At 35.7% G+C, this 25,148-nt stretch overlaps 3 protein-coding genes across 3 annotated transcripts; all 3 read right to left on the bottom strand.

Annotated features, from left to right (window-relative positions):
* Window positions 1–4,657: 4,657 nt before the first annotated feature.
* LOC142182210 (uncharacterized) lies at window positions 4,658–8,158 on the bottom strand. Its single transcript, XM_075256266.1, has 6 exons — window positions 7,420–8,158; window positions 6,988–7,299; window positions 6,420–6,912; window positions 5,941–6,323; window positions 5,224–5,872; window positions 4,658–5,114 (listed from the first exon to the last, which is right to left on the bottom strand). Exons 1-6 carry the CDS (start codon window positions 8,156–8,158, stop codon window positions 4,658–4,660), a joined length of 3,033 nt encoding a protein of 1,010 aa, XP_075112367.1.
* A 5,843-nt stretch (window positions 8,159–14,001) lies between these two features.
* On the bottom strand, window positions 14,002–17,630 carry LOC142182209 (uncharacterized). Its single transcript, XM_075256265.1, has 3 exons — window positions 16,352–17,630; window positions 15,631–15,931; window positions 14,002–14,635 (listed from the first exon to the last, which is right to left on the bottom strand). Exons 1-3 carry the CDS (start codon window positions 17,628–17,630, stop codon window positions 14,002–14,004), a joined length of 2,214 nt encoding a protein of 737 aa, XP_075112366.1.
* Window positions 17,631–22,135: 4,505 nt separating this feature from the next.
* LOC107771540 (uncharacterized) lies at window positions 22,136–24,837 on the bottom strand. The gene is made up of 5 exons (XM_075254438.1): window positions 24,703–24,837; window positions 23,405–23,611; window positions 23,143–23,319; window positions 22,508–23,060; window positions 22,136–22,342 (listed from the first exon to the last, which is right to left on the bottom strand). The coding sequence occupies exons 2-4, from the start codon at window positions 23,565–23,567 to the stop codon at window positions 22,828–22,830; spliced, it is 573 nt and encodes a 190-aa protein (XP_075110539.1). The 5' UTR covers window positions 23,568–23,611; window positions 24,703–24,837; the 3' UTR covers window positions 22,136–22,342; window positions 22,508–22,827.
* Window positions 24,838–25,148: the final 311 nt, after the last annotated feature.

The raw sequence follows: 25,148 nt of genomic DNA, 5'->3' as shown, positions 1-25,148 counted from the left end.
TCCTAACTTCCCTCATCATCTGACCATATTCTTTTGTCGTGACTATTATTCTTTTTGAACTATGCACATGAATCGCACTTAGGGAAAATTCATTTGTCTTATACAAAATTGGAATATCTAACCCCAAACTTTCTATACACTTCAAAATCATATCAGATTATAAACCTCCAACCTAAACACATAGTCACATCAAGGGGGAACTGTCATATCTTTTATCTCACAATAATAGCCACATCGTATATAAATTCACTAACATGGTACTTTCTAGTTCTGATTTGAATAAATATGAACAACTTAAAATCATTCCCTGAAATTCACTATTGGCTGCTCTTGGTTCTCATTTCATACATCATATCTTCTAGTCATTTGCATGAATTGTACGAAATCACATCTTTGGTAATAACAAATGTTTCTGACTCCTAGGTATTTTGCCCTTAGGCTCTTTTCTGCCCAAAACTATAATGACCAATGCTAGGGTCTGACATCTCAACTATCATCATCCAACTTGTGTATCCATTTTCAAAATTAAAAGAAATAGTTTTCTGAGGTAAAACACATGCGATTACCATACACAAACTTATCCTTTAGAGTATACCATCATCTGATAAATCACTTACTGCACCATCCGACGATTCTTGGATCTTAATCCGGACCTAAAATATGCGAAGATTTAGCTATAACCATTCTTACTTACATTTTCTTTGAGAACCCATAGGCATTACTATATTACTCACCCGTCACCAGAATTTTGATACACTAAAAATTGGATATCTAGTAAACATATAAATGAATACCGGCATGATAACTGCTTTTATACTTTCTGATAAGGTTATGCTCTAATCTGTAACACTATCCATTGCATCCCACTTTTGACATCCTCTAAAGTCTCGTATTTACCAACCTGTACTCCATAATTATACCTCAATGGGAAATTATCCTCTCTAGGACTTTAGGTTTCTCCTGCGCGTCGCTTGGGCATCCAATACGTTTGGAATTCGATATGAAGAAAAGGTTACCTATTTCTCTAAGATTCATGGCACGATCTAGAGTAGAAATAAATGAGACAATCTTGGATGTCTTGGTAGTTAACCATTTATATGAGTGGCTGGCACACACATATAAAGGAAACTCTACTAGACACTGCTTCATAGACTCCCTAGGACTCTTGAACCTAGTGCTCTGATACCAAGCTTTGTCACGCCTCGAACCTGGGCCTGGACATAACATGACACTCGGTTCCTGACTACATGTGACCGAACGAACTAACTGGCTGGCTGAATCAACATGTGGTATCATAACATACTGAATGCAGAAGATAAACTAACACATGCTGATATACTGAAAGTCTGGATGATATAAATCAAAGTGCGGAAATACTAATATAATTCTGAAACATATTTGTAGCCAACATAGCTTAATATAAAAAGCCTGTGACTTTGTCTTACTGTTACTCTAGTCTATGAAGCCTCTATTTGAGTACTGAAAACACTAACTGTATGTGAATACTGAAGACTGTAGTAATGATAATGCCCCGAAAGAACTGGGGATCACCAAATAGCTGATACGAGAATCCTAGCGCTCTGAATCATCAACCTGTAAATCATTACCTGCATCGTGAGATGTAGGCCCCGGGCAAAAGGGACGGCAGTACATTTGAATTGTACTGGTATGTAAAGCAACTGAAAGAAAGAATTATAAATGCTGAAACTGAAACTAAGCTAATAACTGAGAATTTATAATTGATAACTGAAATGATAAATATTCAAATTGAAACAAAAATGATAACTGATAATTGAACTGATAACTGGTAATTGAACTGATAACTGATAACTGAACTGATAACTGGTAACTGATATGATAGCTGATAACTGAACGGTAACTAATAATTGAACTGAAAGAAAGTAAGGATATGAATACTCCCTCTTCTGAATGATGAACAACCTGTTTATCTGAATATTAAACTGCGGCCTCAGGCCCAATATATATATGTGCACAAGCTGCGGCCTGGGCCCAAGTATACGTATACATGACTACGACCTCATAAAGCATAAACTGCGTCCTCAGGCCCAAAGATGCATAAAGCATAAACTGCAGCCTCAGGCCTAAATACAAGTGTTCAACATTCAGGGATTTAAAATCAGGAACTGAGAATCATACTGCAATATATGATAGTGAAACACTGAATCACATTGAGTTACATAATACTAGAATATTGGATCACACTGAGTTACATAATACTGGAATACTAAATCGGACTAGACTGAGACATGTATTCTTGAACAGATTATAAACACTGAAACTTCAACTATTTATGGCATACTGAGTAATCTATACTAAGACTCGAGGGCATTAAACCCAAGTCTATATTGAATAAGCACTGAGCTCACAACGTTCAGAATGATAGTCATGAATGAGTTATGAAGCTAGAGAATAGAAGTTCTACAACTATTCAAGGAACTAGGCTTAACTATATTTCTAAGGCAATTGATACGTCGTAAAAGAAACGTAGTGTAGGGAGAATCATTAATATTCCCAAACATAGAGAGTTAGCCTCACATACCTTAACTTCCTGTTCTTGAGCGTAATACAACATTCATCGACCCTTTCAACTTCAATCTATATAAATACAAGTCAAAAGGATTCCATATTAGCAATAATACTCATATTTTGGTCACCTAGGCATTTTATCAAACACTTGTTGGCATAAAGCTTCATAGCCCTTATTAATGGTGTTTCTACACCCAATAACCCATTCTCTTGCTCTTAGATAAATTCTAAAGTCTCAAATAGTTATAAACAACATTATTCTTTATCACCTATAAGGTAATCAACACCCATAACCAATAATAACCTATCAACAACCCAAACCTATCACCGTTCATGCTTTTCTATGAAACCCATCAACTCATATATTAGGAAATAGAGTCTATAATCATTAATTCAATGATAGAATCAACTAGAGGGTGAAGATATTACCTTTTTGACGTTCAATCTTCTTGAATTCGAGTTCTAGGGTTTCTTCTCTCAACAATGGTGTCCCAAATCGAATATCTAATGATATGGAGGGTTTACCCATGTTAATAAGATGTTGGAAAATTAAAATTAACTTAGAATCACCATTAGAACTTACCTTGGATGGTGGAAGGACCCTTGAGGAGTTAGGTTTTTGAGAGTTTTCCTTTGTAGAGCAAGTTTTTATGTTTTGGGGCTGTGGGGGACAAAATAGGGCTAAAAACAACTTCCCAAGTCATCCACTGCATCCTGGTTGGCGCGGCCGCGGTCCTGACCATAGTAAATTGCTGAGACACTGCCTCGCCACCGCGGCCACGATCCTGACTGCGGTAAATGGCTGAGACGCTGCCTCGCCACCGCGGCCGCGGTAAAACGCGGCATGACCGCTGTGGTTGCACACCTCTCTGTAAAATGGGAATAACATTTTGTACAAAGCTCTGTTTGGAATATACAATATATTGTTGGAAAGATATTTCAAAGGCCTACAACTTTTATGCTTTGAATTTTCCAAAATTCCTTACAAATTTTCACTAAAACCTGCTGGAATACGAACCTTCTACAAACTTAGTCGATTTTGTCAAATCTTATGCACCTCACTTTCCATCTTGATTTTGAAATAATTATTTTCACCCATAATCATCCCGATGGGACTTCACATGATCAAAATATATCCTTACTACTCCTTTAACTCATTCATACCTAAGTCGAATTTTTACGGGGTGTTACATACTTTAGGTGGTTGATGTATGAAGTTAGCATGGAACTGGCAAGCTTTACACCTTCGAGCGTAATCTAAACAATCTTTTACCATGCTTGGCCAATAATACCCCATTATTTTTATATGGAAGTGAAGTTTTGGCCCAAATTGGTGCGCACCGCATACTCCAGAATATGCTTCTTGCAGGTCTTGAAGGGATTCATCATCTCCCAAACAACATAGGAGCACTCCATAAATGATCGTTAGTAGAGTGTATTCTTATAATAAAGAAAACGTGGGCCTCTCCTTCAGATTTCTGTCTTCCTTCGGGGATTTCCCGGTAATATCCCATAACAAAGATAATCAATTAATGGTTGTTGCCAATCTTCAATTTCAACCTCAAGAACGGAAGTAGGATACTCAACTTCGCTTTCTTCTTCCTCATAATCATTTGGTGGAGGAACTACCCATCTTTGGAAAACAACGACTTGTGTTTGATCAGGTAAAGATAATGTAGAAGCTAAGTCTGTTAATGCATCAGCTCTCTTATTTTCCTTTCTCGGCACGTGTTTGAATGGTTACCTCTCCAAATCAACTTTCCAATCTTTGAACATATTTGTGATATGGCACCAATTCTTGCTTCTTGACCTCATAGCTATCCAAAATCTGATTGATCACTAACTTAGAGTCTCCAAAAACTTGTAGTTACAATTGTTTGATATCCATAGCCATTTCAAGCCCAAGTATGAGCGCTTGATATTCAGTAACATTATTGGAGCATTGTTGTGTCAGAGTGAAAGAATATGGCAAAACTTCTCCTTGAGAAGTGATAAACACTATTCCAGCGCCATCTCCTTCAAGATGTAAAGCGCCATCAAAATACATCTTCCAAGGAGGTTGAATTTCTATGACCATTGCATATTCATCAGGCAATTCATCAGACAACTCCTAATCATCTGGAATTGGATGGTCAGCTAGGAAGTCCGCTAATGCTTGTCCTTTAACCGCCTTTTGAGGAACATACATAATTTCAAATTGTTGAAATTGGAGGTACCACCTTACTAATCGATCACTTAGCACTGGTTTAGACATGACAAACTTGATAGGATTCGCTCTTGAGACGAGTCGCACAATGTGAGCGTGGAAGTAATGCTTCAGCTTCTGAATAGAGAAGACGAGTGCCAAACATAACTTCTCGATAGGTGAATACTTGAGCTCATTTGTAGGCATCATCCTACTCAAGTAATAAAGTGCATTTTCTTTTCCTTCACTGTTTCCTTGAGCTAGAAGCGCTCCTACTGACCTTTCCTGTGCTGAAATGAATAATATTAATGGCTTTCCAGGTATGGGGGCTGCCAGTACTAGAGGTTTCATCAGATAAGACTTAATGCTTTCAAAAGCATTTCTGCAAGTTTGGTCCTATTCAAAAGGAACCCCTTTCTTCATGAGGTGACTAAATGGTTGGCATCTTCCAGCCATATTTGAAATAAATCTTCTAAGATATGCCAACTTACCTTGTAAGCCTTTTTAATTCATGAATATCCTTAGGCTCGGGCATTTTCAAGATAGCATCCACCTTAGCTTGATCAATTTCGATACCTCGGTGTCGAACAATAAAACCGAGGAACTTCCCAGAAGTAACTCCAAAGGCGCACTTCAATGGATTCATTCTGAGTTGGTACCTCCGAAGCCGTTCAAATACCATCCTCAAATCTTGCAAGTGACCATATTTCTTCCTTGACTTTACCACAAAATCGTCAACATAACACTCCACATTTTTATGAAGCATGTCATCAAAAATATTCTGCATGGCACGTTGATATGTAGCACCAGCATTCTTCAAACCAAAAGGCATTACCTTGTAGCAGTATATACCTTTAGAGGTGCGAAAGGCAGTAAGTTCTTCATCCTTCGATGCCATGCGAATTTGATTATATCCAGATGAACCATCCATGAAAGATATCGCCTCGTATCCAGTCATTGCATCAATCATGAACTCAGGGATAGGAAGAGGAAATTCATCCTTAGGGCAAGCGTTATTTAGGTCCCTAAAGTCAACACAAACTCGGATTTGGCCATTCTTCTTTCTTACAGGGACGATGCTTGAAATCCATGTAGGATACTTAACTTCACGAACAAAACCAGCCTCAATAAGCTTGTTAACTTCGGTTTCAATCAAGGGAACAGTTCAGGTCTGAAGCGATGTTGTGCTTGCTTCACAGGACGAGCACCTCGTCTAACAGCAAGATGATGAGCAACCACCTTGGGGTCTAAACCTGGAATTTCTTTGTAGCTCCAAGCAAATACGTCTTTTAACTCCTTAAGTAGCTTAATATATTTGCCCTCTTTATCATTAGTTAGAGAGGCACTGACATATGTGGGCTTTGGATCTTCAACTACTCCGAGATTGACTTTTTTTAGCGCATCAACCGTTGTCTTCACCCCTTCTTCAAGCTCAAGTGGTGCATCTTTAGCGTCTTTATCCTCTTGAGGATCACCATCATTGAAAGATATGTGATGACATACATGAATATCAAGGCATTTTTCCTCGACTTCCGTATAAGATGAAGCATTTTGTTCATCATGAATGGTGATATGATATGATGACCCCACACTTTCTTCATGTTCATCATGTTCTTTAGTGTGTACTATAGTATGAGTCTTTGCTTTGAGGACCTCTTCGTATGAAACTACAAGTTTGGTCTCTCACCTCATTCTAGAAGGAATCAGACTTGGGCAGTCTGTGGTCAAAATCTCCTTTTTAGCGAAGATAGGTGCTCCAATCCTTCTATCACTTCCATGACGCTTGTTTTCCTTCTTCAATGGTCCCAACCTATCAAAGACTGAGGTCCTTGGCTTCGTAAGTTGATCAAACACAGAAGGCTTCTTATTAAGCATCATAGACACTTCTTTAGCAGTAATGTAGTTACAACTTGCCCTTTTAATGGAGATACAGATTGGCGGGGGTTGTTTGTAACCCAATCTTTCACGTGATTGCTTTAGTGGGTACCCTTTCTCCATCATAATCTTTTGAGTTGGGTTTGAAGCTTCAGGCGGGAGCTTTCCCAACTTGGATGGTTCGTTGGGATCATATCTAGCTTTTGCTAACAACTTGTAGGCGTTTGGGTCAAAGCCCTCATTTTTGCGCTTTGCAGAAAGTGCTATATTTAGAAGCGAATTGTGGCTTGATGATTTGACAAACCCTTTAAGCAACTTTGTAGACGACTTAATTGCATCAATTCACTTGATAGGAAGGGTAAAGTCTCCTAACACCTTACCTTGTAATTCAGAAGATAGATCTTCAACTTTCCTTGCCTTTGGGACATAGCGAAGAACAAGAGTCACTTTCTTACTTGAAGATGACTCATTCATCTTGTTCCTATCATGAAGCACCTGATCTTTTTCAACTGTAATCTTTTCCTTGCTAGTTGTGATATCAACCTTCTTTACAACACTTTTGGTCCACATCACATCATTAATGTTACCCTCCTTTGAGACATAATTCTTTAAGTAGAATTTTTCATCGGCAAAGTTTGATTCAGCCTCGGTAAAGGGTTTATCATCAGCAACTATCTTCTTTTCGACCCCACCTTCGCATTATTTCAAGCACTGATGGTAGGTGGATGAAACCACTTTGTTCTCGTGTATCCACGGCCTTCCTAACAAGATATTATATGATTTTTTTGCATCGATCACGTGCATCCATGAACTCGAATGCAAATCTCCCATATTTATTTCCAATTTGATAGCCCTTATAACTCTTTGCCCCCCTTGATTGAACCCTTGAATCATCAAACAACTTTCACATAGTTCATTCATCGGTATGCCAAGCTCTTTGACAGTACGAATTGGGTGAATATTGACGCCAAACCCATCATCGATCAAGATTCTACTTATTCTCTGTTCTCTCACAAAGCCAACCATAAATAGGGGGAGATTATGGTGTGTTTCACCAAGCAAAATATCATCATTAGTAAATGTGATTTTTGCATTACAAATGTCCACTTCTTCAGAATTCCCAGTGAGTTGTTCAGGCAATGGAGGTGGCAGCAATGATGGATCCTCATTCTTTGTCTCTTCTTCATCTATCTTACAACATAAGGCCTTGATATATTCATAGAAAGCTCGCGGGTCCTCCAATGTCACTGGACAACGTAGCCTTTGATAGTGATTCTCCGCCATTTTTGCTTTCTTCCAGTTCTTCTTCATCATTTTCTTCTTGGGTTTTTTCACTATTTTTACCCTAGTCAACTGTTTATTTGACTCCCTTTGTGAATTTGTCTTGCAGCATCTTCGCCGAGTCACAAGAATCCAACCTTCATCATCAGTTTGATCATCACGATATTCACCTTTCTCTTGAGATCTTTCCTCCACTATTAGTTTATAAGACATAGGGTGAAGCAATGGTTTGCTCACATCGATAGGTTCAAAGTCACCAAGTTTAATCATATTTGGTGATGATGCAGTTTGGATGTCATCACATAAATGTACTTTGACAAAATTGCAAAGGACAATGGGATCAAGTGGACTAAAATGAAAGAGACTTGATTCGAACTGTCTTTCTCATCCTCAAGCAAGATTTTTCCTTCAGCGGCCAAGTCCATGACTTTCTCCTCGAAGACAAAGCACTTTTCAATAGGGTGGCTAATCAACCGATGGTACTTGCAATAATTTGGATTATTAGTATTTCCAGCTTCGTCTGGCCGCTTCATTTCTGGTAGCTCAATGAGTTTCAACTCAAGGAGTTCTTTAAAAATCGCTGGGACATCGGAGTCCAAAAATGGATATTCTTTCGCTTGCATTTCCTTCAAAGTTAACTTTCGGCCAACTTTATCCTGTAAGGACTTTATCTTCACACTTTGCTTCTTACTCACTTTTGTAGTGACCTTTAATGGCTAGTCATTAACATTCATTGATTCCTTACTCTCAGACTTCGGCACAAACTTGCCTCATTTCTTTATTTAGTGTTTATCATTCACTTTGCGAGGTTCATAAGCAGGTGGCCCATGATTTCCACTTGAAGACATACTTAGCTCCATATCATGAGCACGTGTAGCCAATTCTTCAAAAAACTTAGGCTTGATACCCTGTAGGATGTAGCGAAGTCCCCAATGCATTTCTTGGATACACATTTCTATTCCAGAAGCTTCACTAAGTCTATCTTTTACAATTGAGGTTCGCATTCCTCCATCGATTGATGAAATCAACAACTAGTTCATTTTTCCATTGACACATGTGTGTGAGTTCAACCATACTTACAGTGCGCCTTGTGCTATAAAAGAGATTGATAAATTCATGTTCAAGTTGCTCCCGGCTATCGATGAAACCAGCCTCGAGATCAGTGTACCAATTAAAAGCATTTCCTTTTAAGGAACGGACAAACTACTTGACAAGATAATCTCCATAGGTTCCAGCATTATTACAAGTTTCGACGAAGTGTGCAATGTGTTGCTTCGGATTTCCTTTACCATCGAATTGTTGAAATTTTAGGGGTTGATAACCTGCATGCATCTTCAAACTATCAATCCTCGTAGTGTATGGCTTTGCATATGCGAGAGAAGACTTGGCAGCAACATCATACTTATCTTTGATGGTTCCCATAATGAAGTCTTTCAATTGGTCAATGGGAATAACCCCATCAGATGAAATTTGAAATTCTTTAGGAGCCGTTGTTTGCCTTGCAGATGAGTCTCCTTTATCTTGCATCATTGGGAGCTTTTTAGATGCATGACTTGAATCTCCCTCCATCATGCTTTCAACTCTATTTGTCAGTTGACAATTTGATTATCTTGATCTTGCATATTCTTCGTTTACCCTTCAATTACCTTTGTTAAATTTGCAAGTTTTTCTTCAACAGTTGAAGTATTAGTCACCATTGCTTGGATAACCGTCGTGGATGGTGGAGCAAACCGCAGATTTTCTCTTACACCACACTTTGAGTGGAACAACTCACGTGGAGTGCTTGGAGCAGATCCAGTGATCAAGACATCATCATCACCCTGTGTGATGAGATTCTTAGATCTAGAAGGGCTAAGTAGAGCCAATGTCTTTTCAACAATTTTAGCAATGTTCGCTCCTTCTTCCAATTCAGTTGGAAAGGATCTTACCCCCTTTGAGGATTGAACATTAAAGATAGGAACCGATGCAGACGGCATTTGAAATGTTTTTTGTCCCAGGAAGTTTTCTTTGTTCCTAGTGACAGGTCCTACGCTTTCTATAGTAGCATCCAACAAGTTTTCCACATCAGATGAAAACTTGGAATCTGTAGCCTTAGCAGTAGTGAGTTCGAAGTTGATCTTCTTAGGAGCCACTTTTATATTCTTGAAATTTGGTAATTTGAAGAGATGAGAGGTAGAGATTATCCTACTGGGCGTGCCAGAAATTTGTAACAACAAATTTTCGCATCGAGAAAAATAAATTTTCAAAACTGGAAAATTGTGTAACAAATGTAATATTTGATTTCAATAAATGAAAGTGTTACAATCTCTATGGTATTCCTCTAATTCTTCAAGAATTTAAAGTATCTTAATGAGCTTGACTTTGATTTGATTCAAGGGCTTATAAAGCTTGATCTTGAATCTCCTCCTCGAACTTGAATTTGGATTTGATCACGAACAAGTAATTTGATCTTGAACGCATTGGTATTTGATTTGGCTTCTTTCTTTATCTTGAACTTGAACTTGTTGCTTGAGTGCTTGAACTTGTAGCTTGTAGAGAAATCTGCGGTGTTTGATCCACAAGCTCTCTGCTTACTTCTTGTTATCACTTCTGGCGTCTTCTAGCTTTATGGAGACCTCTATTTATAGTTATAGGGGTGGTGTGGCTCTGCGATTTGATTGTTCTGTTTGAACCGACCAATACCATCCAGACACTTGGCATGATTTAATTGGCTCATTTATTTGGCTTGGATTGCCACATCACATGACACATGACATGATTTTATTGGCTCATTTATTTCGCTTGGATTGCCACATCACTTGACATGTGGCATGAGCCTGGACTTTAAGATGGGCTAATAGCCATTTGGACCTTGGGCTAATAAAGTGGGCTTATCATTTAATCTGTAGTCCAATTAAATGGATTAGCCCAACACATATATTAGATTTAAATAACTAGCCCAATTTACTAGCCACAATATTTGTTTGGACTAATGTCTTGAATTTAATATGGTCTAAATTATTTTATGGATTTAAATCCATTAAATGCTTACAATGCCATTTTATAATGCCAGCCTAAGAGCTTGAACACTAGTAGCGGAAACTAAAGAGCTGAAAGAATGGGCTTATTGACCTTTGTAATATTCACAGGGGGCTTATTGGCTTGTTTTAAGTGCTTTTAAGCTAAAATAGCTTTTAAGCCATTTTATAGTGTTTGGATAAAGTACAAAAGTACTTTTAAGCATTTGTTTTAAGGCTAAAATGACAAAAAAAACAAGCCAAAAGCTAATAACTTATGGCTTAAAAGCTATTTTGTCTTAAAAGTCACTTAAAACAAGCCCATCCAAATGGATTCTAAAGCCATAGAGAAGTTTGGGCGAAGTGCAACAATAACTACTTTTAAGTTCGCTATTTAAAATATATCAACACTTTACAATATATTTAAAGATTAATTAATTCACCCAAACTTCAGGACTAAGTATCCTGAATTTGGAAATTCAGGACTTAGCTTGAATTTTTGAGCTGCTAATTTGAAATTCAAGACCGAGTGTTCTGAATTTCTTAACTAATTTAAAATTTAAGACATAAGATTCGAACTTCTGGACATAAAGAATTTAGGACACGATGTCCTAAAGTTTGAACTTAATTTGAGGTTTAAATTCTAGGACGTTGTGTCCTGAAGTTTGAGCAAAATTGTCTAATTTTTAAATATATTGTAAATTGTGGATATATTTTAAACAACATATTTAAAAGTGGCTAACTGTGTCATTTCCACTAGATTTTTCAGCGTTACCATTAAGTTATACTCCCTCCGTTTCAATTTATATGAATCCATTTGACTGAGCACGGAGTTTAAGAAAAGAGAGAAAGACTTTTGAATTTGTGGTGTAAAATGAAGCACATATATTTAGTGTGGTTAAATCATTGTATAAAGGTAAACTGTTTCCAAATAGGGAAAGTGGTCATTCTTTTTTACACGGACTAAAAAGGAAATAGGTTTACATAAATTAAAACGAACGGAGTACTAAGCTTTTGTGATAGCTAATACTGTTATTAACTTCTGATTCAAAGTCTTTTCCCATATTTGACCTCTCTTTTTCCGATTTGAACCTCGAGTTGGCTAAATTACTAGAATAATAATGATTTAATTAAGTGTTAGCACTGGCTAATGATTATGGATAAAGGCTTTCCCACACTTGGTATTTCTATCAAATTAATATATGCAAAAAATATGTATTTTTTACTCACGTTTATCACTTAACTATAGCTAATAATATATATTCTCACTTTAATTTTTAATTATTAAAGTTAAATTACTTGATAATGTAGTGTAAACACCCAATTTGTGTAAGCATTTACCATGACTATGTTATGAAATTGCTGCCATCAATTTTTTTCTCCATGCAAGTTACGTTACAGCCACGATATAGGAAAAATCGATACTTCAATAGGAGTATAGATAGATGTGAGATCTAAAAGACAGTTTGTCATATAAGTTGGAAAAGTGGGACTTGTCCCACATCGGTGGTGGCCACTTTGTGTGCCTTTTAAGTGTTGTAAAAAATTGGATAGTTATGGAAAATAAAAGGTTTAGTTTGAGACGTGTCAAAGACAATGTCTTTAAGGATATTTCGTCTATATCGAGATGAATAATATTAGGCGTATCTCCCAAGATTCAACAAGCTCTTCTAGTATAACTAGGAACAGAAACAATAAAAATTTATGAGAAGAAAACCCAGCATAAAAGAAAGAAGAAGAAAAGTTTTTTCTGTTTTCACACTTTTTCAAAATGACTACACAAAGGGCTTATATAGTCCAAAGACTGAAACACCCATTTGATAAAATTCGAAGCCATAAAGGCTCATCAAAATTTTAACGTTCAAACCATAAGCAAGACATTAGTGCTTTTCTGTTACAAAACCAAAAGGAATCATGAAAGACATTTACTGACATTTATTCCATTATGGAGTCAAATATCAACTGATATTAACGTAATGAAACGGTCAAATGATTTCTGAATTAATGTTAGTAAACGATCACCATATTTGATCAAATTCAAAGATAAAGAAAAATATCTGATTTTGATAGTCATTTAATGTTAATAAAATATTCTATTCAAAGTTATTCTAATTTACCTTTACACACATTAAAATATATTCAAATTGATTGATCATATAAAGACCCATTAAAAGAATGAATCTAGACATCAATTTAAATATTCTTTTTGAGATATTAAAATTAATATTATTTTTTAACAATCCCCCACATAGCTCAAAAAGAATATTATAATGAAAATTAAATAAACTCGCTGGATTTTCACAAATGAGCATAATGCATCGAATCTGGTGCCTCTTGGACTATGAACCAGACCTAGATAAAATAAGATTAAACTTACAGAACAATTGGTGAAATTTAGAACTTTTATGAACCAAGAATTCTTTTGTAAGTTTAGTGTCTTACCTATCACATTATACTCGCACACACTTTATTGTTTGTCGCGGTTTGCGCTAATAGGCCATGTGTGCGCCTGATTTTCATGAGTGCTCTAGAAATTGCCACAAATTTCATAGGAGCGGCCCCACTTCACACTCATATAGGTCCATCCATCAAGTGTATTCTGCAGCACAATACACCACCTATAAAAGGCTATGGATTATTAGATTAAGAGTTTAATAACTCAGCCTCTCATTCCTTGTAGCCTTGCACTATATACGCACACACACCATAGGAAGGGATATAATTTAATAGTGCACATTTGATCAACTAATGACTTGTTATTACCTATATGAACCTACTTCATGGGATCTCCAATCACATAGGTTGGGTTACCATCATGGTTGATATAACTCAAATTGGCAAAAGTCTCATTCCTCTCGATGTTTCGGATATTAATTTTCTTCCCAAAGGTTTAGTTAGAGGATCGGCCAAATTCACTTCTGACTTTACATAATCTATGGAAATAATTCCATCTTTCAGCAGCTGCTTTATCACATTATGTCTCAATCGGATATGTTTGCTCTTCCAATTAAAGGATTTATTTTTGGCAATGGCTATTGCAGCTTGGCAATCACAATGCATCGACACAGAAGGTGTCGGTTTAATTCCTAGTGGAATACTCGCCAAAAGGTTCTTTAATCACTCGGCCTCATTGCCAGCTAATTCCAATGCCACAAACTCAGATTCCATGGTAGATCTAGCTATTATAGTTTGTTTAGCTGATTTCCATGCCACAACACCCCTATCGAGGGTGAACACGTATCCCCTAGTGAATTTTGTCTCATCTGAATCAGAGATCCAGTTAGCATCACTGTATCCTTCTAGTACATTGGGAAATCCACTATATTTAATACCATAGTTCATGGTACCTCTCAAATATTTCATTACTCTTACTAATACAATCCAATGATCATGACTCGGATTTTGAGTATATCTACTCAATCTATACACAGCATATGCAATATCAGGTCTAGTGAAATTCATCAAATACATTAGGCTACCAATAATTTGAGCATATTTATTTTGATCAATAGGATCTCCCTTATTCTTTTTTAACTGACTACTAGCATCATAAGGAGTGCTTACAGGTACCACATTAAAATTATCAAATTTTTTAAGAATTCTTTCAACATAATGTTCTTGAGTCAACATCAAACTACTGTCATCTCTTATAATTTTCATGCCTAAAATAACACTAACTTCTCCCATGCCTTTCATCTCAAAATTAGAAGACAAGAAAAATTTGGTTTTATGTACCAAATCAAGGCTAGAACTAAAAATAAGCATGTCATCCACATAAAGGCAAATAATAATACATGTACCATCTATACATTTTGTATAAACACATTTATCTACTTCAATTGATGAAAAACCATCATTAATCAATACTTTATCAAATTTTTCATGCCACTATTTAGGTGATTGCTTTAGACCATATAAAGATTTTAGCAATTTACATACTTTATTTTCTTGACCAGATACTATACAACCCTCAGGTTGCTCCATGTAAATTTTCTCTTCTAAATCACCATTTAAAAATGCAGTTTTAACATTCATTTGGTGAATAACAAGTTTATAAATAGAAGCCAAGGTAAGTAAAACACGAATTGAGGAAATTCTAGTTACAGGAGGATAAGTATCAAAATAATCAATATTTTGCCTTTGGGTAAAATCTTTCGCAACAAGTCTAGCTTTGTATTTATCAATGGAACCATCCAGATTGAGTTTCTTCTTAAAAATCCATTTACAAGCAATGGGTTTAGCTCCCGGAGGTAAATCAACTAAAATCCAAGTTTTATTTTGTAAAATTTAATTTAATTTTACATCAATAGCTTCTTTCAAAAATGAGGCATCATACGAAGAAATAACTTCAGAATATGTTAAAGGATCATTATCCACAAGATAAGTATAAAAATCATTACCAAAAGATTTTTCTTTCCTTGGTCTTTTGCTTCTTCTTAAATCCTCACTTTCAAAATCATTTTGAACAATTGGAACATGTGAAATATTATCACTTGGAAAAATAAATTTTCTCAAATTTTAAAGGAAAAATATTTTTAAAAAATTCAGTATTTTTTGTTTCAACAATAGTATTGTTTTCAAGTACATCACTTTTGACTACTAAAAATTTGTATGTTGCACTGTTTTCAGCATATCCAATAAACATACAATCAGATGTTTTAGATCCTATTTTTTTTCTTAGGATCAGGCAACATAACTTTAGCAAGGCACCCCCACACTTTCAAATATTTTAAATTAGGTGGATACCCTTTCCACAACTCATAAGGAGTTTTACCCGTTTTCTTATAAGGAATTCTATTTTGTAAATGACAAGCAGATAAAATGGTTTCACCCCAAAGATTATCCGGAGCACCAGAACTAACAATCATGTTATTCATCATTTCCTTTAAGATCCTATTTTTTATTTCCGCTACACCATTTGACTGTGGAGAATATGGCGGAGTTATCTCGTGAATTATGTCTTCTTTCTCACAATAATCATTCAACAAAATAAATTCACCACCTCTATCGGATCTAACTCTTTTGATTTTCTCATCTAATTGATTTTCTACTTCAGATTTAAAATTTAAAACTTATCAAAAGCTTCATCTTTATTTCTCAACAAATAAACTTTTGTATATCTAGAAAAATCGTCTATAAAAGCCACATAATATTTTTTTCCCTCCTCTAGTCATAGTTCGTTTCAAGTCTCCTAAATCAGTATGAATTAAACTTAATAATTCAGATTCTCTAAATACTGAAGCACATGATTTCTTAGTTTGTTTAGCTTCTGCACAAAATTCACACATATCAATATTCGAAAAATTAATATTTAAAATAAGACCTTCAGAATGCATTTTTTTAATATAAGATAAACTAACATGTCCTAATCTAGCATGCCATAAATTAAAAGAATCAATCAAGTAAGCAAAAGTACTAGCATTTTCATTGATAACATAGAGTACAAACAAGTCATGGTTATAATAACCTTTGCTAACAAAATTATTATTCTTGGTCAACACGACCTTATCAGATTCAAAAGAAACCTTCACCCCCACTTTTCCTAATAATCCCACAGAGACCAAATTGGCTCGGATACTAGGAACATGCAACACATCATTCAATGCCAAAATTTTGTCAGATGTGAGTTTGAGAAGAACTTTGCCTTTTCCAAGAACTGGAGTAGTCCTTGAGTCACAAAGATATACAACTTCTTCTCCTTCCTCAACTTGAGTGTAAGACACTAAGTCTTTTTTGTTAGCACATATGTGCCTAGTGGCACCAAAATCTAACACCCAATCTTTCACATTGGCCACAAGGTTCACTTGGGAAACAACTGCAGCAATTATGTCATCCGCTTTGGCTTCAGTTAAATTTACTTTAGTCTTAGCGGGATTATCATTCCCAACCCTCTTCCGGCATTGAGCAGCATGATGGCCAGGTTTGCCACACACAAAGCAGTTACTTTTTTTCTTGAAGGTTTGATTGTTGGTTTTGGGCTTATAACCATTTCCTTTATCATACCTGTTATTTGATTTGTTCTGCCGCTTATTGTTCTCCACTAGGTTGGCTCTTGTAGCAATCTCCTTTCCTTCATCAGCAACAACTTGCTTGCGATTTGTATTTTGAATTATAATGTGCTTGACCAAGTCCTTCAGCAATAATTGCTTGTGTTTGTGTTTCAATTGTTGTTTGTAGTCACTCCAAGATTTGGGAAGTTTTTCTATAAGCATACCAGCAACAAACTGTTCGGGAAGAGAAATATCTTCAGATTTGAGATCTTCAATCAACTTGTGATATTCGTTGATTTGTGCATCTATGTCTTTGTCCTCCGTCATCTCCCACTTGTAGTAGTTTCCAATTACAAACTTTTGTTTAGTAGCATCTTCAGTAGTGTACTTTGTTATCATTGACTCCCAGATTTCTTTTGTCTCTTTGTAGGAAACATAGACATCAAACAATTCGTTAGAAAGAGTAGAAATTATAATATGTCTACATACCTTATTAGCATGAACCCATTGATCCATCTGAATAGAAGTTGCTTCAGTTGGTTTAGGATCAGTAAGTGCAAAAGCAACTCCATGCATATCCAAAATAGAATGCACCCGTTCCTGCCAATGCTTAAAATTATCTCCACCAAAAACCTTAATTTTTGAAACATCAGGAAAAGGTTTGGCATAGGTAATTGGTGATGGAACAGAAACAGAAACAGTTGGTGCAACAGGTGTAGTAGCATCAACAACAATATTAATAGCGTTATTCTCCATAATAACTATGTGAAAATATCCTTAAGATTGTTGTAAAAAATTGGATGGTTATGGAGAATAAAAGGTTTAGCTTGAGGCGTGTCAAAGACACTGTCCTTAAAGATATTTCGCCCACACCGAGATGAATAATATTAGGCGTATCCCCCAGGATTCAACAAGCTCTTCTAATATAACTAGGAATAGAAACAACAAAGATTTATGAGAAGAAAACCCAACAACAACAACAACAACAACGACCCAGTATAATCCCACAAGTGGGGTATGGGGAGGATAATATGTACGCAGACTCTACCCCTACCCCGAAGGGTAGAAAGACTGTTTTCAGGAGACCCTCGGCTCAAAAAAAGAAGAAGACTATGAGAAGAAAACCCAATATAAAAAAAAGAAGAAGAAAAGTTTTTTCTATTTTCACACTTTTTCAAAATGACTACACAAAGGACTTATATAGTCCAAAAACCGAAACACCCATCTGATAAAATTCTAAGCCATAAAGGCTCATCAAAATTTTAACGTTCAAACCATGAGCAAGACATTAGTGCTTTTCTGTTACAAAACTAAAAGGAATCATGAAAGACATTTACTTCAATATGGAGTCAAATATCAACTGATATTAACGTAATGAAACGGTCAAATGATTTCTGAATTAATGTTAGCAAACGATCACCATATTTGATCAAATTCAAAGATAAAGAAAAATAACTGATTTTGATAGCCATTTAATGTTAATAAAATATTATATTCAAAGTTATTCTAATTTATTTTTACACACATTAAAATATATTCAAATTGATTGATCATATAAAGACCCATTAAAGAATGAATCTAGACATCAATTTAAATATTCTTTTTGAGATGTTAAAATTAATATTATTTTTTAACATTAAGTCCTTGTCCTTTTATGTGTTTAATTTAGAACACATACTCTTATATGTGTGCAAATACATATATATTATACATATTAATATCAAAGACTTGAACTTTTGTGAAGGAACACATTTTTTTTTGAAAAGGTCCGATGGTTGCTTTATAAATAGAAGTTCGTCCAACAAAGTAGATATAGAAAAATCTGCAAGTATATTCTTGGCTTGTTGTATCCTCAAGAAGATTGTTTGTATTTCCCAAATTTGTATACGGGCAGTATCTTCTTTAAGGACAGTCGTTCTCATGCCTCACGCCTTCTTCAATTTCGTTTTTGATTATTATTTTTCTAACAAGATCCACAGGAAATGAAGTACTTTTCGTCTCTCACCGCCCATAAGGTAAAAGCTGGAAATTGATGACAAACTATCCACTTATATTTGAAGCTTAGTCAGCGATTAGACATGATTTTCCACTATTTGCTTGATTAAGGTACATTTATCTACAATTATCTTTTTTCTCTTTATCTGCACTATCTTAACACGATTTTACCATTTAAATCAAATCTACAACTGCAAATCCACATCTTTTTCCATTTCTAGTCTTTTCATGCTAAAGACAATATTTGTGCCGTGTATTTTTTATTTGGAAGGTGATTATATTGGGGGAAATCGAGTTAATATTTGGAATTAATTATATGACTCACATGTCAAGATACGTGGATTAATAAGAGAGTGACAACTGGCAAAGAGTATGCAAAAAGACGCGGGTCTTAATAGGTACGGGTAAAGGTTCAAGAAAACAAGAAGGAACGATTACTCGGATCTCTTGATAATTTGAAGAGACATCGATGGAATGAACCGGACAACAAAAAGTACAAATACGTAATATATGCAATTAATGAGTATAAATGATGGGGAACATTATAGAATCTTCACGAAACAGTTACTATTATCAATTATAACGTTTCATTAATGACATTAATTGCTCATAATGACTCTATTATGAGAGGAAAGAAATGTAGTACTTAGAAATAGCTATAAAAGGAGAGAAATAACATTTGTATGGGACACACTGATTATTATTGGAATATAATTATTTACATTGCTTAAAATCGCTTACTCGGCTACTTCTCAGTCCAATTTTTCTTCTCTTGTTACATAATTATTTCTTTATCTGATTATCAGTAACCCGAGTTCTTCTAAAATTACGCTTTGACTGAAATTCCTATTTTCGGGTTAAAAAATTTGTTCAGTTACCGGGAATCTGATAATCTTTTACTTTCTAAATCAACTCTTTTGTCAAAACAATCATGTCGAATGTCAACGACATTAACCAACAAAATTTACAGTACCAAGAAAATCAGCAACATCAGGAGAATCAACAAGGTGATGGAACTCCAGTCCCCTCACAACGAAACTCTCCTCGACAATCTCGAGAAGGGACTTCTGACGGATCTGAATCAAATATGAATGAGCAGTTTGAGAATGATCAAGCTATTGATGAAGCTTTGAAAAAATTAATCGCTCAACAAGTCAGCAATGCTTTTCAGGCTTTTGCTAACCAGTTGCCGGCTGTATCACCAACACCAACTCCAAACAACAACACCTTAGAAAATCCTCGCTCAGGACTCGTTAACTCAGGAAGTGGAGGAACTCCCAGCGAGTCTCGTGATGGAGGGTCAGGTAACCTAGTTAATTCTGATTTACAAAGTTTAGTATTAACTTTGCAGAAATAGCTTAAGGAGCAGAGCGATCATATAGAACAGATACCTGGAGTGCCACCCGTAATCAAGGGGATAGATATGGACAAATACTCTCAACAACCTTGGAAGCCAAGTGCCACTCCTTTACTAATTCCAAAGAAATTCAAGATGCCTAATATTCCGAAATACGATGGAACAACTGATCCACGAGATCACCTAACTGCATTCACAACTGGTGTAAAGGGCAACGATTTGACCAAGCAAGAAATTGAATCAGTATTGGTCAAAAAATTTGGAGAAATACTCACGAAGGGAGCATTGACATAGTATTCTCTTTTACCTAAAAATTCTATTGATTCTTTTGCTGAGCTTGCAGATTCATTTATCAAAGCACACTCGAGAGCTCAAAAATTTGAAAAACGAAAAGAGGACATTTTCAAAATAAAATAAGGAGATACGGAGCTGCTCAGGGAATTCGTAGACAGATTCCAGCGTGAAAGAATGATGTTTCCATGTGTACCTGATAACTGGGCGGCTATGGCCTTTGCCAGTAATCTAAATGAAAAAAGCTCGGAAGCCACGAGGAGACTCAAAGAAAGCTTACGAGAATTTCCAGCAACAACTTGGAATGATGTTTATAATAGATACAGCACAAAGTTGCAGATAGAAGAAGATACTACCATTCAGTCCTAGAAAGATGAAAAAGTGAATTCAAGATGAGCTGAAATTGAAAAAAAGTTCGGTAAAACCAGGTACAAACCTTATATAGGACCAGTAGGAAGGGATTCGCGTTCAAAACATGAAAACCCAAGGTATGATCCTAAATCAAGAGATAGAGAGTCATGTTCATCATCAAGGTTCAGAAAAGAACGAAACATGCGAGATACGCGAGACGATGACAGAAGCTCGAAAGCAAAAATCGACGGCTACAGTTTTAATGTTAGTACATCCGAGTTGGTGGCTATTTTAAGAAGCATAGGAGACAAGGTACGGTGGTCAAAAGAGATGAAATCAAACCCAAACAGGAGAAATCCCGATTTTTGGTGCGAGTTTCACAACGATCACGGTCACAAAACGGCGGATTGCAGATTGTTACAAGGTGAAGTAGAGCATGCATTAAAACAAGGGTACTTAACTGAATTGTTTAGTGAAAAGGGAAAGCAAGCATATATGAAGAATAGGCATGAACCGCCAAAACCTCCTTCAACAAAAAGACGGTTAATGTCATAAGTGGAGGGGAGGAGATCAATGACATAACATATACGACAACAAAGAAGGTGTCAAAAATTGCAGTCACCCACGGGAAGCGAGTTCGATAGATTTTGGAAGAAGATAGTATAACATTCGATGATGCAGATGCAGATGGCATGCTGACCCCGCATAATGATGCACTGGTAATATCTTTACTTGTACATGACAGTAATATAAAATGAGTTTTTATTGACCCAGGTAGTTTTGTGAATATCATTCTGTTAAGAGTGGTAAACGAGATGCAAGCCAATGATAAGTTGATACCTAAGGCACACACCTTGTCTAGTTTTGACAACTCGAGCATCATAACAAAAGGGAGATAATACTCACCACATTTGCAGAAGGAGTAGTCAAAGACACCAAATTTCAAGTAATAGAAATGGATATGGCTTACAATATGATTCTCGGCAGACCATGGATTCACGAAATGGATGTTGTTCCATCTACTTTACATCAAGTTATCAAGTTCCCTTCACAATGGGGAATACGGCAAATCCGTGGTGACCAACAAGCTTCTTGAAGCATTAACTCAGTGGCAGATTCAAGCACAAAAGTGACGAAAAATAGCAATCACAGAATTCAATTGAGGATACTGCAACATGAGCCTCAACTGAAGACGGGCAAATAGATGTAGACTTGAGGCCTGATACTATTCAAGAACCAGAAGAAAATGAACGCATCAAAACAACAATTGAAGAACTGGAGGCTGTGATACTATTTGTACATTGTCCAGACAGAAAAGTCTACATTGGGACCAACCTCAGCCCAGAGATGAAATGTAAGTTGATTGAATTTTTAAAGCCTAATGCAGATTGTTTTGCTTGGTCCTATTCAGATATGACAGGTATATCACTGGAGGTAATGACCCACAAATTAAATGAAGATTCATCATACCCACCTGTCAAACAAAAGAAAAGAAAGCAAGGCTCTTTCAAATAGATAAATTTTCTCATTCATGTAGATAAATTTTCCAGATTTATCAGCCATGTCAAAATTGTTTTCTAGCTGCTTAGACTTAAAATGACTCAAATTGCACAGTCATATTCTTGGCATCAATTGTTACCTCAATAGCTGCCCACATGTGATTCAGCTTTTCTTCCTTAATATCACTCCACGGTGATACTCCCAACGGACATATATTACGGTCACGAACGATTCTTCCCAAGTGCCTCGAAAACAGTTTGCTATTTGTTCCAACTGTTCGATTATTGTAAAAGGTTACTTTCAGCTTTTGTCTGACTTCAAGTGATGCAACTTCTTTGCACTTGTTCCTCCCTCGAAATTTTTTTACCTTTCCATAATTATATGAAGAACCTACGACTGCATAATTTGGTAAAAGCTATAGCAATAAAATTAAGTTCTACAAATTAATAACATATGGATTCAAACTATCATGCCTGTTTCAGTTGCTTGGGAGTGTTGCATAAGTTGATCAGTAGATCGAGGTAATGAAATATTGGTTTGCATATACTCTTTCTCAAGAACCAAGGAGTTTTTATTCATTTTTTGCATTTCTTGGTTACAAGACATGCTAAAATTCGATCTTGTGCTTTTAGAAATCTCCAAAGATGAGCACAAAGATCTAGGAGTTTGCTCCTGTCCCTTCCCTATAGAACCTGGACCAAAAAACCACTTAGTTTGGCATTTAATTTCAGTTATATATGCAATTAAAAATAACACAGATTTGGAAAAACTTACTTGCTTCAACTTTTTGGGTGTATTGCTTAACTTGATCAGTAGATGGAGGCAATGGAATATCAGTTTGCATATACTCTTTCTCAAGAACAATGGATTTTTTATGCATCATTCTCGTTCCTTGACTAGAAGACATGGTAGAGCATTTAAGCCCTTGTCCTCGTCCCCTCCCAATAGCACCTGGCGAAACGAAATCATATTACTAATATTTCAACATTAAAATTCATTTGTACACATTAACAACAATAGATTTAAAATATCTTACTTATTTCAATTGTTTGGATGTATTGCTTAACAAGATCACTAGATTGAGGAAATAAATTCTTAGTTGGCATATTCTCTTTCTCAACCAAAGATCTAAGCCCTTGTCCTTGTCCCTTTCTTATAGCACCCGGCAGGACGAACGCATATCTGGTTATACTCTTCATAGTTGATTCCGCCTCATTTTCAGTCTTTGATGGTTATATTAAACCTGGAAAGAGCCAAAAGTAAAAAATAGTAAGACAACGTGTGACAATATAGTAATAAAAGAAATCATGCCATCAGTATATGTAACAATAAATATACTAATTCATAAATAGATACTTCACCTCATCAGTTCCTTTTCGTTTCTTTTGTGAAGGATTTCCTAAGTCTACAATATCATCATACATTTATTTTACAATCTCATAGGAATCACGAGGTTGAGTCTTCCTCATTACATGCCAACCTTTGTTAGAACATTGCAATATACAATAAGATGGCACTAATCTAGACAAAAGATTATCAATTAACTTGTAATTAAAGATGTTGTTTCCTAAAACATTCATACATGGTTTCTTATAGCCTGCTCCAAGATCGAAATAAGTATTTACAACAAAGAAAATCATAAACAATATACTTTACGACACAATTAACTTTAATAGGAATTGCAATTCTTACATCAAAGTAAATTATTTTTCCTGTGAACATAAACTCTAGCAAAATTGAACTTTGCTTCAGAAGAACAGAACAATAAGAACAATTAAAGAAAGTATTAATAACTTCTTGTCAACCTACTGAATTTTCTTATCTTATCAACATAGAGTATTTATCATCCAAAACAGTTGCGCACAACTAAAAGACTACTTCTGTCTAGATGCAATTATTTTTCAGGTGTGCTAAAATACATATGACAGTATACACGTTGTTCCATCACATACGACAGTATCTTTTTAGATGTAAATCAACATTGCAATATGACAGTATACATGCTAGTCCCTGTTTTGGCTCGATAATCTCTCACTGAATACATAAAACTAATATGCCACAAACTTGAATACATTTCAGAAATTGAATTATCCAATTAGGAACCCAACTCAAATACCAGAGTACAAAACCTTAGATAGACAGACGGTAGTGGGTACCCAATAATCTTTCCACTGATTATACAAAAGAAAAAATACTAGAGTACGAAACCTTACCAGTTTTTTGATGTTAGAGTAGCGGTAGTAGTAGTAGTAGTAGAAGAAGAAGAACAACAACAACTGGAATAACAATCAGCGATTAGAGAAGAAAAAGAGCAACTTGAAAGAGGAAGCATACCTTGGATTAATCTCAAAGGCAAGATAGATATTAGGGCAGAAATTCACAATTTGAGTTTTGAGAAAATGCAGATAAGCGATGTGGGCTCTAGAGCTAGGCGGAGTATTAGGACAAATCTGTGCGCGCTTGTTTTTGGAGAATATGGAGAGTTTCAGTTTTTAGACTTTTATTTCAATAAATTAGCTTTAGCGCCTGATTTTTAGAAAACAATAGTTTTCTAATATTTGGTATAATTTTTGGCGACACTTTCTCACCTCAAGGCCCCTCAATTATAATTTGGGACCAGTTACTAATTTTTTTAGGGACCAGATTTAATATCTTTGCTATAAAATAAAGCATTAGGGACTGCAATATAATCTCGTCCCAATAAATATATTTTTCGCGACGGGATTATTAACTCGTCCCTAAAAGTTGGTCTTAGATAAGGCTTTTTCTTGTAGTACAGG

The sequence above is a fragment of the Nicotiana tabacum genome, chromosome 6, assembly GCF_000715075.1.
Source record: "Nicotiana tabacum cultivar K326 chromosome 6, ASM71507v2, whole genome shotgun sequence".
Classification (NCBI taxonomy): Eukaryota; Viridiplantae; Streptophyta; class Magnoliopsida; order Solanales; family Solanaceae; genus Nicotiana; species Nicotiana tabacum.
Note: the sequence above shows the minus strand (reverse complement) of the source record. Positions and strands in the feature narration are given on the sequence as shown.